At 35.9% G+C, this 18,778-nt stretch overlaps 1 protein-coding gene across 2 annotated transcripts in view; it reads right to left on the bottom strand.

The window, feature by feature from the left end:
- Positions 1–2,266: 2,266 nt before the first annotated feature.
- The window catches only part of PRDM5 (PR domain containing 5), a 227,010-nt gene continuing 210,498 nt past the window's right edge, over positions 2,267–18,778 (bottom strand). For both annotated transcript variants that reach the window (XM_008579302.1, XM_008579303.1), the window contains one exon: positions 2,267–4,075. In XM_008579302.1, coding sequence (XP_008577524.1) covers positions 3,911–4,075 — 165 coding nt within the window. In that variant the 3' untranslated portion in view covers positions 2,267–3,910. The remainder of the gene's footprint in view (positions 4,076–18,778) is intronic.

Raw genomic sequence — 18,778 nt, 5'->3', positions numbered from 1 at the left:
TTGTTTTACAACAAATTAACAACGTGGGGTGATAACACAGTTTTATGCCCAAGCTAGCCAAAGCTACAAGTCAGCTCCAAAGAATGGGTGCCTCAGCTGATTCTGACAAATCAAAGTTAAGTGCATGCATGATTTCTAAACCCACTACCTGACAATTTTTTCATATCAGGGAAACCTCACAAGATTGGGGCAACACCAAAATGATTTAAAACCACCTAACTGGAATATCTAAAACATTAGTCATAACTTTTATTAACCTTAAATTATATTTGTGAACATCAGAGATGTTTTTGCTCAGATATGCTACTACATGTCAGGTTTCATTGATTCTTAAGTGATGTTCCTTTCACATGTTGTTCTTGTTCTATGTATGACCAGGAATGAGATGAGAGGTAAGGAAGGTGTTCTCTCTTACTGCCCTGAGACGACCTTGGTGCAACTTCAGAGATACTTTCCAGATCAAACTATTAAAACATGAGGCCTGGGGGTAATGATAATTACAATTCCTTCTTTTATCAACAACAACTTTAAATTTAACATTCATTTGTATTTTACTACAGAACTGTACTAACTATAGTTCTACAGTAAAAGAAAATGTAACACCAAGTCTGAAAGTGATTTATGTAAATTTATTATAGATTTATAATAAAATAATGCCATTGGAGCTCTCTTATCTTTACAAATGCTCCATTTATATACATGCAAATAAACCTCAATATTAAGGATAAAATCTTAGGATTTTAAAGAGGCACATTTCCTCCTACCTACCTACCTCCATATACTCACAAACCCAAGATGAATTTTCATAAGCAACATTTAGAACTGTGAAGGAAAAAATATTTCTAGCACCTATCCTCCTTTCCTTCCATCTTTGGGAGAGGTAGCAGCACATAAAATCTAATGCACAAATTTAGACCTGTAATCCATGTTCACACTCATCCAAGGAGTTGGCTGCAGTAGGTTAGAAGAGCTTTGAGTAAAGCAATGTACTTGCATGTATAAGCTCGGCATAAAAGTGATCCTCTTCAGACAGACAGACACAAACACTCGCAGAGGTTGTAAGAGATATGTCTCTTGAAAGTAGAATTTTAACTATCCTGTTTAACCCCAAGAAAAAATCAGTGATGAATACTTTCATGCTGCAATTGCTGATTATGATTAGTCAATAAAGGCTTTTATATAGCCAATAATAACTAGAAAAAAAAAGCATGTGCACGCATGTGCAAGGCAGTGAGTGTGTGAGAGTATGTGTGTGTGAGAGAGAAAGAAGGAAAGGAAAGGAAAATACAAGCCAGTGATTGTGAAACAAAGCATGTGCACGCATGTGCAAGGCAGTGAGTGTGTGAGAGTGTGTGTGTGTGAGAGAGAAAGAAGGAAAGGAAAGGAAAATACAAGCCAGTGATTGTGAAACAAGAAGAAACTCAAGATACACAAATACCATGAATGTTAATATACAAAAAAGATAGTCCTTATAAAGGGATATCTCAGCCTACCCACATTATTGAATACCTCTTAAAATTACTTAGCCATAACTTCATAGGCACTTGGGAGGTTGGCCTTTTCCTGAGAAAGTTCCTGAGCCAAAATCTTTCATAACAGGAAAGAAGAGAAAGACAATCAAAGACGGTACCTGCACTCCAGCTTGCCTGTAAGACTTTTCTTCTATGGCTATATATTTATGTTTTTAATTTGTCAATCAAGCCTAAAAAATTCTCGTCTTTTTGTTATTGCTGAGCAATTTAAAAGTTGTGGCACGCAAATGCTAATATATCTGACACTATTTATAAATAATCACCTTTTGGATAAAAGGTTGCAACATACAAATAGTCTTCTAAGGACTTGTTTAGGTTTCACACTTTGAAAGGCGAGGATGGTGTACCAGTCGGTCCTTCTACACCATTTTCTACAGATTTCCTTGTCCATAAACCCTCGGCAGGATGGGGCTCAGCAGCTCTTCCTTGTCGGTTTACTCCGCGGCATGGTGACACTGATTTCCATGGTAATTTCCCCAGCAGCTCTGTGAATTGTGACTCACTGAGATTACACAAAATTGGTATTTGGCCTCCTTTCAAATTTCATCACATAATTGGGATATGAAGCATCCCATATAGAGAAGGCAGAATGCAGCAGAATAAGCAGGATGTGTTTAAATAGTACACACTACCAAATTTTACAACTGTCCTTTTATATTCAAATGATATTAAGCACACTATCGTGTTAAACTGAAAACACTTTAAATCTAAAAATATATTGTTGAAACAAATGGTATAGTGAGAAACAAGGCCAAAATTTATTCTTATAAAATACAGTCTATAATTTCAGATACAAAATGCTACATATAACCATACTCAGATGTCTTCTAAATTATAATTCTAGGATTTATGTTTTAAAAAGTTATCTCTGGTGAGTTTCAAATTTAGTATGTTTACAGAGTTTATATGTCTGTACTGAATCTTTATGTTTCTTTTTAAAACTTTGAAACTGGGCATGATTATAATTCTAAAATGAGATTCCTGCAGTCAAACAATAGTGTCTTCAGATAACCTTTCTCCTTAATTTATTATAACCAAATAACTTCCTTAAAATTATACTTCTTTTTTGAATGTGTTCCAATTAAAGAGGTTCATGATTTGGGCTTCATTTTAATGTTTTTCTGGGCTTTGGTTCCTCTAGGTTATTTTGACATCACTATTACATTATATCATCATTTCCCAAACAAGCTGTGCATTGTATGCTGCTGTAAAGTATTTCACTGAGATATAACCTAAAGGAAGAAATTATGTTTCTTGCTTCAATTTCCCTTAAGTATCAGTGACAATTTCAGTCATAACAACTGCCAGGTTTGTATTCTTATTCTGGATTCCTAATTATATGGGATGATTGAGGGTAATACAAAAGTGTTTCAGAATCACCTACTGCCAAGATTCTGGAAAACGTCTTTTGCAAAATGGAATGTTAATGCTCTGAGGACTCTATTACATCTGCACTAATGTGTTCTCTGGGCTTTTATGGAATGAGAGGGTGAAGGTACATTCATCATAACCGATGTGGTAATGTCACTATTGTTCTGCTGCTCTGTCCGTCAACAAATATGGAGAACCTATTCTGTTTTTATTTTTATATATATTTGTATATTATTAATTTCTAAAGATAACCAGTATAAACTCAGGAGGGTCAGTTTGATGAGTATTTAAATGTCATGGGTATTTCTGTCTAGATCTTATAAAAGTATCCTAAACCATGAATGCATCTGAATGATAAGTTTCCTGAGGATTCTCTGAAATGAACAATATTTTAAATAGATATTTTAGTTCTCACAATCTCTTCATTTTAAACTCATTTGTTGTATGGACTTATTAAATAAGATAAACTCTTGGTCTGTTTCAAAAAATTGCAATATTTACCTTCTTATTATGTTTGAGACTTTGAAAACTATTGCTCTTATCCTGCAAAAAAATAGTTGGATATCTCGATTTCTTTCTGTCTAAAGTAGTAATGATCAGCTGTGATAATCAGCATTTGCAAGTGCGCGCACACACACACAGACACATACACAAAAGATAACAATAAAATTAAAATGCCTAATGGGGAACTGTGTTAAAAAACTTCATTACAGAAGGATGGCCAAGAAAGAGAGCCATGAATTCTTTCTCTATTTTTATAAAACAGAACACAAGTAGTATTTTGCAAGGCTGGAGTGATTTTTTTTTCCATTTGTATCATTTCTTGGTAAAAGTAAGATTTTTCCTTTTTTTTTGTATGTGTTTCTACAGACTATAAAGGTAGGCAAATAAAAACTGTGAGACTAGTAAATTACTTTTGGCTACTTCTGTTATGCTGATCAGGTGAGAAAAATCTGGTATTCATATTAGAAGCTCTTCTGAATGGTTTAATTCCTTTACAGCTACCATTAGCTGTCAGCTACACCATGGATATTGTCCATGTGCACTTTGAGGTAGTCATTCCTTGTAAACTTCTTATGGCAAAACTGGCATTCTGCCAGTGGACGATTGGGATTATGAGTCATCTTGTGTCGGATCAGCATTTTCTTCAGGCTAAAAGCCAAGTCACAAACCTAGAAAAGACCCAAAGATACCACCCATATTATAGTGAAAAACCTGAAGAAATACCAACTTATCATTTATACAATATACATTATGCAAATCCCTGCTATCAAGTATGTACTAACAGGCATAAGAACAAAAATTGCTCTTGGAATAAATGAAATTTAATACCCAAACTAATGGACAAAGAAAATTATAGTTCCCAAGTGTTACCTGCATTTAATTTGTGTCCTTTGTATCCCAATCACCCTCTCCTCTCCTCAGCTGCTGAATTTAAACATCTCTAGAGAAACAACTCCCTGGAAACAACACTTTTCTTATCATAATAGAGTGTATTTACAATTCCATATTAAACCTTTTAAGCAAAATGCTTTATGGTCTAGATGGTATCTCTCTATATGGCATAAATGGCACAAGACATTTCTCACCAGGATCCCTTCAATATATTCCCACTTGTGAAATAAAAGGTTAAGATTACTTTAAGTACCATAAGTGGAAATTTATTACCCACTATTCCATTTCTTTATTTCATATATATATATATATATATTTTTTTTTTACCTTAACTCATAAAGCTTCAGTGTTGCTACTTCCTTTATCATCTATCTATATTTCATTGCAAGTTCAACTCTTTGTGATCTATAGTGCAAGCCCTCCTTTTCCCACCTCTTTGTCCTCTCTTCACAGATTGCATTCCTCAGTATTGACATTTCAGTCATTTGATTTATCCCGACAGGTTCCCCTGTGCCAACCAGATCATAATTCCCTTTCTGGTAGCATCACTTGAAGACATTCCTGGTTATTTCCCTTGGCTCCTGGTATTTGCGGATTGGCACCTAAGAGATTTGCTGATGATTTGTCTCGTCCTTTAGTTTTAAGGAATGAAACAAGTTCACTTCATTTAACTCTGTCGCACTGCCACCTGGCTCAACATATACATTAAACAGCCCAATAATTCAAACTACTAAATTAACACTGAAGATGTAAGGCATGATTATTCAAGTTATAAAAGAAATGAAATGGAATTGAAAGTTTAGTATTATTCATAAAAATTCCATTTATATGAAACTCTCGAAAAGCACATTCATTGTAAAGTAAGGCATACTTAAATAATGTGAAAACACCATGAAAAACATAATAAATATAACGAGAGAGGAAATGGCTTGTAAAAACACTGCAAAGAAAGCCAGAGTTAAAAATGAGGTGAGGCTTGTGAAAATACTAAAGCAAATAAAAATTTTGCTCTCTCTCTTTATGGGAGAAGGAGGATTTACATTCACAGCAACAAGAGAATCAGAAAGGCATAGGCCTTTAATCTGGTTAGAAGTGGGGGGTAATCCAATGGTAATGCATTTTGATTCACACATAAGAAGCAGCATAGTGTGGTAGAAAGGAAATAAGCTTTAGAGCCAGATCACTTTCAAGAAAGCCTGCCCTGACTTTCAATTTAAAACTGAAACCTGCCATCTTCTCTGGATTTCCTTTACTCAGCTCAGATTCATTCTTTACACAGTACATGTCACCTACTGATACACTGTAGTTAATTTCTCTACTGCAATGTTTACTGTTTGTCTCCCTTTATTCTAGAGTCTCAGCTCCATGAGGGCAGGGATCTTTGTATGTTTCATTCACTCATGTATCTTAAGGAATAAGGCAGTGTCTGTAGAGTAAGCACTCAGTAAGTATTTGTTGCAGAATACTAAAGAAATCCACAACTTGAGTTTGAATTCTGACTCTATCCCTTACTAAGCAATTTTAAATGGACTCTAACTTCAGTTCCCTCACCTGTAAAAATGACAATAATGATAAAATGATAATCCTCACAGGATTATAAAGATTAAATCAGATACTCTATGTAAACAGATGTTATATTTCAGGCACTCAATAAATGTTAGTGCTTATTTTTTCTCATTCATCTTCTCCAGCAAGAAGTAGCACCAGCAGATGGGAAATAATAGACTAATGTCAATAGGAGAGAGCCAAAACCCAACCATCACAGTGGGTTTGAAAGAGAACACAGCTATTCTAAAGAGTGGCAGTCCCCTGGAATACACAAGTGAATTTTGCAAGCAAATAGGATAATTTCCCAGAACAAATACAATGCATCCAATCAGTCTCCAGAAATGACATTTTTCTTTTGGAATACCTTGTACGGATAAACTTTGTAATCATGATTAAAAACAGACTTTATACCTTTAAAGCCACTGAAAAACAAAGTCAAGTCAGCATAGTAAAAATCAGGGGAAAAAAAGGAAAGACCCAGGAAACACGAAAGAGCATACAATATGATGCCTGACTATAAGACATGTGAATTATGATAATTGATATAAAAGTATGAAGTACCCTATTAAAAGATAAGACTGAAATTAGGGTAAAAAGCAAAATGCAAACACATACTATACTTAAGAAATACACTTACAGAAAAATAACACACACACATATACAGACACAATTTTACAAGGGTGGTTAGAATGTGCATAAAAATTCACAAAATGATGCTAATAGAGTGTGACTGGCTGGTACTGAGCAGTACTTCCTCAAAAGCATCTTGGATAGAAAGAGAGAGAGCAAGCCTTCAAGAACCAGGAGTACCACCTATTTGAGTATCTCCTACTCAAAAATTTATATACAGGATGCTTACACAGAATTATTTATAAAGGTGAAATATTACAAAAAACTCACCTGCCCAGTCAAAGTTAATGGATATGTTCATTTTGATATAACCAGATGAGGAAATATTTTTTAGCTGTTAAAAAAGATCATACTTCCGAAACTATTTAAAGGCAACAGAAAATGTAAGGGAAAGAAAACAGAATAATAAGATTAATATGTGCTGTCTGGTTAGCTCAGTCGATTACAGCGTGGTGTTGTAACACCAAGGTCAAGGGTTTGGATCCCTGTACTGGCTAGCTGCCAAAAAAACCAAAACAAAACAAAACCAAACAAAAAAACCCAGATCACTGCGGTTTAATCTACACCTACTGAAATAAGGAGTACAACTAGTATAAATGTATCTGTATAAATAAGTATATGAGGGAAATGTCAATAGATTAACATAAATATTAGTTGACATCAGTTGAGAAATTGGGGATCATTTTGTCTTCATTTGTTTCTATATTTCCTCATTTTTCCAGAATTAAAAAGGGAGCTTTTATAATCAGAAAGAAAGTATTATTCTGGAATTTAAAAACTACAGTTAGTTGGTTTCATGTCCTCTTCTTCCCTCAGGCAGTAAGCCCTTTCATATCAGATCTCTACCTTGGATGTTTTAAATCTCCAAACAGCACTCTGAAAGGTTACTGATAACCTCCCTCTGTGAAGTCCTAGGGATACACTGAGCCCTCGTTTAACATGAATTTTCAGCATCACTTGGCATAACTGACCACTTCCCCCTGCCTTTCCTTTAGTTCCATAATGACCTACTTTCCTTGTTTTCCTTCTAATTCTCTGGCCATTTTTTCCCCTTCCTTTTCCTATACAGAATCCTCTTCCATCCTAACCTTGAAGTATGGATCTCAGTGCCTGATTCTTAGCCCTCTTCGCCATTCACTAGGTATTTTCTCCCCTGGTGACATTAGTCATGTCCATGCCTTTTGTTATCATTTATATGGAGATTACTAGCAAACAATATCTCTAATCCAGTTCTCTCTTCTGATGTTGACAGTGGAGTATTTAACTCCCTACTCACTTGGAAGCTCACTGGTACTCCAAACTTAGTATGTCTAAACCCAAACTCAGAATCTTTGCCTCCCAAATCTAATTCCCCAAAATGGTTCCACCATCCACCTAGTTCTTGCTGCAAATCTGGCAGTCAACCATGACACAATGTCTCCCTAATTCCCGCCTCATCTGATCAATTACAAAGTTCCACCATTTCTTCCTTGCACACACTTCTCAAAGACAATACATCCAATTGTCTCTATTTCCACTAACTGGCTAGACCAGTGCTTCTCTATCAGTAAGAAAATGCTTCAGCATGCACCTGTATGATCTGCATTTTTAAACAAAACATATATATGCACTACTGTATTTACACAGTATATTAAAGATAGTTCTAAGAGTGTGATAAAGATTAAATAAATAATATTTTAATGTTAATTTAATAATTATGGCTTCATATTTTCACCAGGTGATATTTTAAGATATGACATATATTTAGGGTCAGAGTCATGTTTAACAAAAGAATAGGCAAATGCATATCTCAAATATCTCCTTAATAATTTCAATTTTTTGGCTTCTTGCCACATATCATGAAGTCATTATATTTTACCTCAGATTGTTGTTGACTAGTAGTATTAACTGCCATTTCCATTTTTTTTCTTGTGTTTGTATTATTAATATTATTTTCAATCTGTGGTTTCTGTACAGGGATCTTTTAGCTACCTGTTCATTTTATAAAATAGCTTTATTTAAAAACAAGTAATAGCATCCATATCTCCATTAACCAAGAACACAGATTGCAATCCTAACAATGCACTGAAAACAAACATGTGAATCAGGACTGACAGCCAATCAACATCCCCATGACACTGCCACTCTTCCCTCTGACCACATTCAGTACTGTACCTCACAAGAGATCAGCTGACAAAGGCCAAGTGAGGACACCAAAGTCAAGTTCTTATTTTTAAAACACAAAATAAACAGGAATCAAAGTTGCAATGTGTCCTTCCCATATCCTAATGGATGTTATGTATATGTGCTGGGATATATATCTCTTCACTCTAGAAACTAAAGCCTAGATTGTTACAGTAGCCAACTTCAGTTCTTCTTAGATAGGAGTGGTAATATCTTCCCCTCCCTGCAGGAAATGTTTGGAATTGTGGGGGGTGCCTCACTGCCCTGACCAATGAATATGGGTTGCTTCTTGCATTAGGTATAGGGGCAGGGATGTAAATGTCCTCTGTTACTTGTGGGACACTCCCACACAACACCAAAAGTGCCCAGCTAATAAATACTATCTGAATCTCCCTGAATTCAGCCTCCTCCTCCATAACATGCTCCACACAACAGTTTGAAAATACAAATGTCATATTGTTACCTAGAATTCTTCCATGGTTCCTTACTGCATTTAGGGTAATACTGAGCTCTAGCCAAACTAAATAGCCTTCCTGCAGTCTCTTGAAGACAGAACCGTCTTCCTGCCTCAGCACTTTCTCACTTCTTTTTATTGTGCTTCCTTCTACTCATTCCCCAGGAAGCCTATGTGACCTGTCTGCCAGGTGAAGTTCTCAGTTACATGCTCTCATAGCAACCTTTACTTATCCTTCATAACACTTACCTCAAGGGTAATTAATTTTTTGTGTGATTTTTTTTTTTTTTGCTATCTGTCTTCTTCTTAGACTAAGAAACGTGAGGGCAACAGTAGTCATTCTAGAAATATTTGTTGAATTAAGGAAAGAAATAAATGGTAAGCAGAAGACAGACAGATAGATTAAATCCCTATGGGCAATATAATTACCCCAAAGACTATAGAATAATTCTGGAGACGTTAAAGAAGGTATCTACAAAGAGTATTTTCAACTGAAAGAAACGTTAAATTGTTTTTTTATAAGTATATATTAAAATTCATGATTACAAGGAAGATAGATTAAAATTATCTCCTCTGTTCTATTTCTCTGGCTCCTTCTCCAAACTCAATGTGAAAATGAACAACCGATACCAAATTCTTCCATGGCTTTCCACTGAAATTAGATTCATAATAAATCCCTTAACATGGCTGAGAGGACCCAATTCTCTCTCCAACTTTACCCTGCATCCCCCTCTTTCTCTCTCAGTGTGCTCCAGCTCCACCTGTCTTCCTCTACTTCCCCGTGCTCACTCCCGCCTGTGGCTTTGGTTCATGCTACCCCTCTGCCTGAAATTCCCTTCTCCCCATGGCTGACTCCTACCTTTAGGTTACTTAAAGTCACTTTCACAGGGAATTCTTCCCTAACTACTCTTCCATAGCATTATGTTTTTTTCCTTCCCTTTCTCAATCTTTATTACAAATTGTAGTTAGATGTTTATTCCTGTTTACTTGTTTAATGTTATACTCCTTAAGAACCTGTGTTCTCGTTCACTGTTCCATCCCGGGGTCTGGCACAGGCCCTAGGCTTCACAAACAACACACAGCTTTCCCTACATGAAGGAAGCACTCTTAGCAATTTCTAATCATTACCTTGCTCAATCCTCACAACCACCTTTTTAAGTAGATTCTAGTACTATTATCCTCATTTTATAGAAGGAAACGTAGACACAGAAGGTAAACCAGGTTTCCTAAATTCACAGAACTAGGAAGCGGTTTCTAGAATTTAAATCCAAACAGTCTGGGTTCAGAGTCCATACCACCTCCCAAGGGCCAACTAAAGGCTCTCACTTCAAACAGAGATAAGTGAGATGACAGTACTTTTTTCCATTTGTCCAGCTGATACCATTTTAAAAAACAAAAACCACTTTGAAAATACAAAGATGGTTTTCAGGCAGTTTTCAGACAGCTCAGCAGTGTGGTGGGAGGGATACCAAGTCTAAGTCCACTTGCACAGTCACCACGGGAAAAGCACAGCAATGGCAAGCTGGAGAAAATGGAAAGGAAGTAGAGCAAGATGCTGAAATCATTGATAATGGCTCTGAATTAAGGGAGTCCCAGAAGCTACACAGAGATGAGACGAGAACTATCCAAAAGATTGTTGAAGAAGAGCCAGAGTGGGGTATTAAATGTCAGAAGAGTACCAAATGTCACAGTGATGAAACTGACTACCTAGACATTGAAAGCTATGCTTTCATGAACCTAAATGCAGTCATTAAAAGACTCTAAAAGATGCTCTGTATAAATCAGCCAAATGTAAGGACAGTTATAGTCATTTTAAAAACAAGGTAGGAGAGCAAGGAAGAGTTCAAATAGTGCAATAGGGATGCTTCCTTGTTGGTCTACCTGTGATTCTTATCTAACCCTCCCCCCTACTTTGGCTTAGGATTAATTCACATGTGAAAGAGTGGGAAAATATTTATTCTTACTCTAGGTTGAAAGTAAACTGATTTTGTTTTAAGATAAATGGAAACAAGATATTTAACAGAAAATACCCCGAGAGATGGGAATTACAATTCTGTACAACATCTTCAATTAACGAATACTTATCACATACAGTGTGCCGACCGCTTCAGTTAGGAACAAAATGATAAAGAACACACTGCCTTGCCCTTGTGGATTTCACTAAGGAGAAATACTGTAATGCCATATACATAGTGGATACAGCAACAAATAATAAAGACAAAAACCTGGTTGTCATGAAGCTTATAATAGACAATAAACGATTAAATAAGCAAATACGTAATATTTCAGATGAATATAAATGGCATGAAGAAGACCATATGGAGTGAGGGTTAAGAAAGTAATGGATGTAAGGAAGAATGCAATTTGAGCACAGACCTGAAAGAAGCACAGTAGCAGACCATAAAGATACCTCAAGGGAAAGGTGTTCCAGACAGAGGAAACAGCAGATGCAAAGACCCAGATGTAGGGTACACTCAGTGTATCTGAAGAACAGTAAGGAGGCCAGGTGACCCAAGTGAGATGAAGGGTGGTGTTGAAGTCAGAGAGGTAGGGGCAAGGAGGGTGGGGGGTGCCGATCACGTGGGACCTTTCAGACTATGGCAAAACTTTGGTTTTCTTTCTAAATGAGCTGGACAGTCATTGGAGGGTTTGAGCAAATGAATATAATATAATATATACACAACCTACATATGTATATATAATCTAACACAAGTTCTAGAAAGATCACTCTGGGTGGTAAGTTTAGGACAGACTGTTGGGATCCAAGATAGAAGAGTGATCAAAACTATGATATCTACCCTAAATGAAGCATTGTTCATTATATGCATGTATTGAAATTATATACTTTACCCCACAAATATGTACAAATAAATGTTAAAATAAAATCAATAAATATTTTTTAAAAAGAATAGAAATCACTTAAGAAGCTACCGCAGTAGCTAAGATGATAGCTGTGGAAGTATGAGAAGCATTCAGTTGCTTGACATATTTTAAATGTAAAGCCAATCAGATTTGCTACTGGGCTGGATGCATGGTGTGAGAGATAAGCTACCGCAGTAGCTAAGATGATAGCTGTGGAAGTATGAGAAGCATTCAGTTGCTCGACATATTTTAAATGTAAAGCCAATCAGATTTGCTACTGGGCTGGATGCATGGTGTGAGAGAAAGAGAGAAGTGAAGGTGGCAATGGGAATTTAGAGATGGTGATAGGTTTGAGAAATATATTGAAGCAAAGGCAGGAATTACTGGGACTAATAGAAGCTGCATGGTAAACTATTTAGAAAAACCCAGGTTTGAGCCTAGAATCCCGACTCGGCCAGTTACAAGCTCAGGACTAGAGGTAAGTCACCCCAACCTCAGTGAGCCTCAACTGCTTCATACAGGTGGAAGTACCACTTACATATTCCTGGGTTGTAGTGAATATCAGAGCGAATACAGACAAATTGTGGATCTTTGCATCTCTCCTACAATAAGAGCTCGACTAAATGATGACTCTTATTCATGGCTTAGGGGGGAAAAATTAAGTGTTGGCAAGGATGCGGAGAAATTGGAATCCTTGTGCATTGCTGGTAGGAATCTACTAGATATATCCTAAATAATAAAAAATAATTACTCAAACAAATACTTGTATATCCATGTTCACCACAGCACTAGTCACAGTAGCCAAAAGGCAGAAAAGCAAATTATTGGGTTTACATTGAAAAAGTCACTGTGGAAATAAAAGGGACTATACCATCCCTGTGTAAATAAAAAGGATTTAAGAGAATACTATGAAAAACTGGATCCTAAAAAATTAGATAACCTAGATGAAATGGACAAATTCTTAGAAACACACAAATTACCATAACTGACTCAAGAAGAAATAGAAAAACTCAACAAATCTATAACAAATAAAGAAACTGAAGCAAATAAGAAAATATACCAACAAAGAAAAGTCCAGGACGAGATGGCTTCACCGATGAATTCTAACAAGCATTCAAAGAGGAAATGACACCGATTCTTTACAAACTATTCCAAAAGATTATTTAAAGAAAAATTCAGTGCTGTACCCCACAGACATGTACAATCAATTATGTTTCAATAAACACACACACAAAAAATAAAATAAAAGAATAAAAAATAAGTAAAAAAAGAACTAACACAAAGTCTTCTCTAACTCTTCCAAAAAAATAGAAGAGGAGGGAATACTTCCTAATTCATTCTGTGAGGCTAGCATTACCTTGATACCAAAGCCAGACAAAGATATTACAAACAAACAAACAAAAACTGCAGACCAACAACTCTTATGAATTTAGATGTAAATATCCTCAAACAAACAAAAACCTAATGAGCTGGACCTAGGAGAATATTAAAAGGATTCTAAACAATGACTAAGTGAGAGTTACCCCAGGATGGCAATAGTGGTTCAAATGAGGAAACCAGACAAAGTAATACATCATATTAATAGACCAAAGGAAAAAAAATAGTCATATCACTTGACAGAGAAAAGATATTTGATAAAATCCAATACTCTATCTTCCCCCAAACAAAACAAAACAAAACACACTTGGAATACTGGGGGGGAAAGGAACTGCCTCAACATAATAAGGGCATTTATGAAAAACCCATAGCTAATACCATATTCAATGGCGAAAGATTGAAAGAATGCAAAAAAAGGGACTCCTACTTTATACCATATACAAAAACTAACTCAAAATGGATCAAAGACCTTAATATAAGAGCTAAAACTATAACACTCTCAGAAAAAAATGGAAGGGCAAATCTTCATGATCTTGGATTTGGCAATGGATTCTTAGCTATAACACCAAAAGCATAATCAAACAAAGGAAAAAACAGACAAAGTAGACTTTATCAACATTAAAAACTTTTGTGCATTGTAGTGGATTGAATTATGTCCCCCCCGAAAACTCACTGAGGCTTGAATTGTCTCCCAGTTTTTATGTATTAGAAACTTAGCCCCCACTGTGACTGTTAAGAGGGTGGGAAATCCTATTATGCTAATTGAAAGGTGGAGTCTTGAAGAGGTGATTGGATTGTAGGACCATGCAGTAGTGAATGGATTAAAAATGGTGGTCGGGGCATGATTCTGAGGGCTTTAAAAGAAGAGGAGAGTGTGTCTCTCTCTCTCTCTCCCTCTCTCTCTCTCTCTCTCTCTCTCTGCTGTCTCTCTCTGCTCTCTCTGCTTCCACTGCCTTGCAATGTGAGATCCCTGGGTCACTGTCACCACCACCAGATGGACTCTGAACTTCCCAGCCTCAGAAACTGTAAGCAATAAATTTTGTTTTCTTAATAAATCACCCTGTTGCAGATATTTTGTTATAAGCAACATAAATGGACTAATACATGCATCAAAGGATATTATCAAAGGATATTTCACAGTGGGTGAAAATATTTGCATATCATATATCTGATATACAGTGTAGTGTCCTAAATATATGAAGAAATCTTACAACTCAACAACAAACAAACAGTACAATTTTAAAATGGGCAAATGACTTGAATAGACATTTCTCCAAAGAAGATATACAAATGGCCAATAGTATCTCAACAAAATAAAAGCTATCTATGATAGGCCCACTGCCAATATCATCTTGAATAGGAACTAGACAAGGATGCCCACTCTCACCATTCCTATTTAACATAGTATTGGAAGTACTTTCCAGTGAAATCAGAGAAGAGAAGGAAATAAAGGGCATCCGGATTGGAAAAGATGAAGTCAAACTGTCCCTGTTTGCAGATGATATGCTCCTATATATCGAACAACCTAAAGCCTCTACAAAAAACTCTTAGAGTTGATTAATGACTTCACCAAAGTTGCAGGATACAAAATCAACACACAAAGGACAGTAGCATTTCTATACTCCAACAGTGAACATACAGAAATCAGGAAAGCTAGCCCATTTACAAAAGCCACCAAAAAAAAAATAATAATACTTAGGAATAAAGTAAACCAAGGATGTGAAAAATCTATACAATGAGAACTACAAACCACTGTTGAGAGAAATTAAAGAGGACACAAGAAGATGGAAAGATATCCCATGCTCTTGGATTAGAAGAATTAACATGGTGAAAATGTCCATACTACTCAAAAAGTGATCTAGAGATTCAATGCAATTCCCATCAAAATTCCAATGACATTTTTCTTGAAAATGGAAAAAACTATCCTAACCTTTATATAGAATGACAAAAGACCACAAATAGCCAAAGCAATCCATAGCAAAAAATAAAATAAAATAAAATAAAGCTGGAGGTATAACACTACCTGACTATAAACTATACTACAAAGCTATAATAACCCAAACAGCATGGTACTGGCATAAAAACAGACTCATAGATCAATAGAATAGAATAGAGAATCCAGAAGTCAACCCATACACCTACAGTCATCTGATCTTTGACAAAAGCGTCAAGTCTACACACCAGGGAAGAGACTGCCTCTTCAGCAAATGGTGCTAGGAAAACAGGATATTCATATGTAGAAGAATGAAACTAGACCAGTACCTCTCATCATATACCAAAATCAACTCAAAATGGATAAAAGTATTAAATATACATCCTGAAACAATAAAACTCCTTAAAACATAGGGAAAATACTCCAGGAAGTAGGAGTGGGTATAGATTTCATGAATATGACCCCAAAAGCACAGGCAACCAGAGGAAAAATAAACAAGATTTTATCAAACTAAAAAGCTTCTCACAGCAAAAGAAACGATTAACAGAGTGAAAGGACAACCAGCAGAGTGGGAGAAAATATTTGCAAAATATACATCTGACAAAGAATTAATATCCAAAATATACAAGGAACTCAAACAACTTAACAGCAAAAAACCAAGTAACCCAATTTAAAAAAAAATGGGCAAAGGAGCTGAACAGGCATTTCTCAAAGGAAGATACACAAGTGGCCAACAGACACATGAAAAAATGCTCACCATCACTCAGCATTTGGAAACACAAATCAAAACCACTTTAAGATACCATCTCACTCGAGTTAGGATGGCTAATATCCAAAAGACTGAGAATGATAAATGCTGGTAAGGCTACAAAGAAAAAGGAACCCACATACACTGTTAGTGGGACTGCAAAATGGTGCAGCCTTTATGGAAAATGGTATGGAGTTTTCTCAAACAATTATAGATAGATCTACTATCTGTAATTCCACTGTTGGGTATATACCCAGAGGAATGGAAATCATCATGTCAAAGGGATACTTGTACTCCCATATTTATTGCAACAGTATTTACAATAGCCAAGAGTTGGGTCTAGCCTAAATGTTCATCATCAGATGAGTGGATAAGGAAACTGTGGTATATCTACACAATGGAATACCACTCTGCTTTAAAAAAGAATGAAATACTACCATTCACAACAACATGGATGGACTTAGAGAAAATTATATTAAATGAAATAAGCCAGGCACAGAAAGAGAAATATCAAGAAAAATTATATTAAGTGAAATAAGCCAGGCACAGAAAGAGAAATACCACATGTTCTCACTTATTTGTGGGAGCTAAAAATAAATAAATACACAAACCAATAAATGGTGGGGTAGGGGGAAGAAGACACAACAATCACAACAATCCCCTGAAGAACTTGTTAAGACAAGTGAACAGATATGATATTGATGTGGGGGGAGGGAGAAGAGAGAGGAGGGAAAAAGGAATTGGCAAAGGAACACAAACATCATATTGATAAATTAAAATTTAAAAAAATAAAGCACAGAGTATGATGTTTAAAAAAAAGAAAGATGCTCAATATCATTAATCTTTTGTGAAATGTAATCAAAGCCACAATGAGATACTTCACACCCACTATAAGATGGTTATACTTATAAAAATGGAAAACAAGTGTTGGCAAGGATGTGGAGAAATAGGAATCCTGTGCATTGCTGGTGGGAATCTCCTAAGTATATACTATGAAGAATTGAAAATATGTAGTTAAACAAATGTATACCCATGATCACTACAGCATTATTCACAAAAGCTAAAAGGCAGAATCCACCCAAGTGTTCATCAACAAATGGATGAATAAACAAATTGTGATATATAGATACAACAGAATATCATGCAGCCATAAAAAGGAATGACCCTACTGGTAAATGCTACAATGTGGATGAACCTTGAAAACATGCCAAATGAAAGAAGCTAGTCACAAAACGTCACATACTGTATGATTCATTTATAGGAAATATCCAGAATAGGTAAATCTATAAAGTAAAACCAAACTGGTGATTGCAAGGGTCTGGGGGAGTGGAGAGTAACTGTTTAATGAGTATGGAGTTTTATTTTGGGGCAATTACAATATTTTTGGAGAAGACAGACATGGTGGTACACAACACCGTAAATGTACTAAATGCCATTGAACTGTAAAACGTTAATTGTATGTTATATGAATTTTACCTCAATTAGAAAAAATATACCTTGGTAGGGTGACAGGGTGCAGAACACACATATTGGAGACTGGATATATAAAAAACAGTGAGGGTCTGAGTCATGTGCTGCTGGTAGGAATAGAAACTGAGAGGAAGTAATGAATTTGAGAGCTCTTTAGGAGAGAGAGACTGGAAGTGGGGTAAGAATGAGTAAGTTAAGAGGACAAGATTTTGGAGCAAAGACAGCCAGTTCTCTAATGAGCAGATTGCATTTTAGGGAAGTTTTAGAGGCACTTGGAAATATGGGTCTCTACCCAATAGAACAGTCTGGGCTGCAGATGAAGATTGGAGACTTTTGAACATATCATAGAAGTAAATGAGATAGAAGTAGACAGAAAAAATCATGCTTATAACATTATAGTTTGAAATACATAACACCATGGTTCAATTTATCTAAGGAAATATTCAACAAAAATATTCAGCTTAGATAAAAGATGGGTTGAATGTGATGGGAGGAAGATGCCATACATAGTGAATATTTAATTTCTGGCCCAGAACAGTTACTTGTGTAGCTGTGCAATAAATCATCTAAATAGATTTTGCCTAAATTAAAATGTTTCCAATAAGAGCAGCAATGAATTAAATCAACTGAAATTATTAATCTAGGGCTGCAGTTCCAGTTTAGTATAGAGCTCTATATGTGTTCATTTCTTTCTTTACAAGTTTCTTTAAAGAAGTTCACTGCTGATTAAAGTATTTTTATTAGTAGGCCCACTGGGAGCACATTGTTGCCTTAACCTTACCACCAAAGTTTCACAGAAGGGTAAGGAAAACATCTTATGTTTGTGAGTCTCCTTTCATATGGACTGCTTACCCCATGCTTTGTCCATTGGGACATGCTGATGGAACTAAGTTCCTGAATTTACCTCAACATTTAAAGAGAATTCAGTACTGTGCAATTTCACACATTATGACTTTAATGTTTCTTCTTACATTGAGCTGCATTAATACTCCTTTTTGATATTTCTGTGTCAGAAATAAGCATCCTAGGGTTTTCCCTAACACCTGTGTCAATTCTCTGTCAACTGTCAATCTCACACAAAAGTACAGTGATAACAACATTGGTTGAGAAGTCATTTGTTTTTCTTTTTTTTTTTTTTTCCTTTTTTGTCTTTTTTTCGTGTCCGGCAATGGATCGCAACCCTCAGTGTCATGCCTGTGCCGGACCGGGACTGGCAACGGGATCGCAACCCTCAGTGTCGCACCCACACCGGACCGGGACTGGCAACGGGATCGCAACCCTCAGTGTCGCACCCA

Source organism: Galeopterus variegatus, unplaced genomic scaffold (assembly GCF_000696425.1).
Source record: "Galeopterus variegatus unplaced genomic scaffold, G_variegatus-3.0.2 Scaffold1852, whole genome shotgun sequence".
NCBI classification, from domain to species: Eukaryota; Metazoa; Chordata; class Mammalia; order Dermoptera; family Cynocephalidae; genus Galeopterus; species Galeopterus variegatus.
This window is presented reverse-complemented; position numbering and strand designations above follow the sequence as displayed.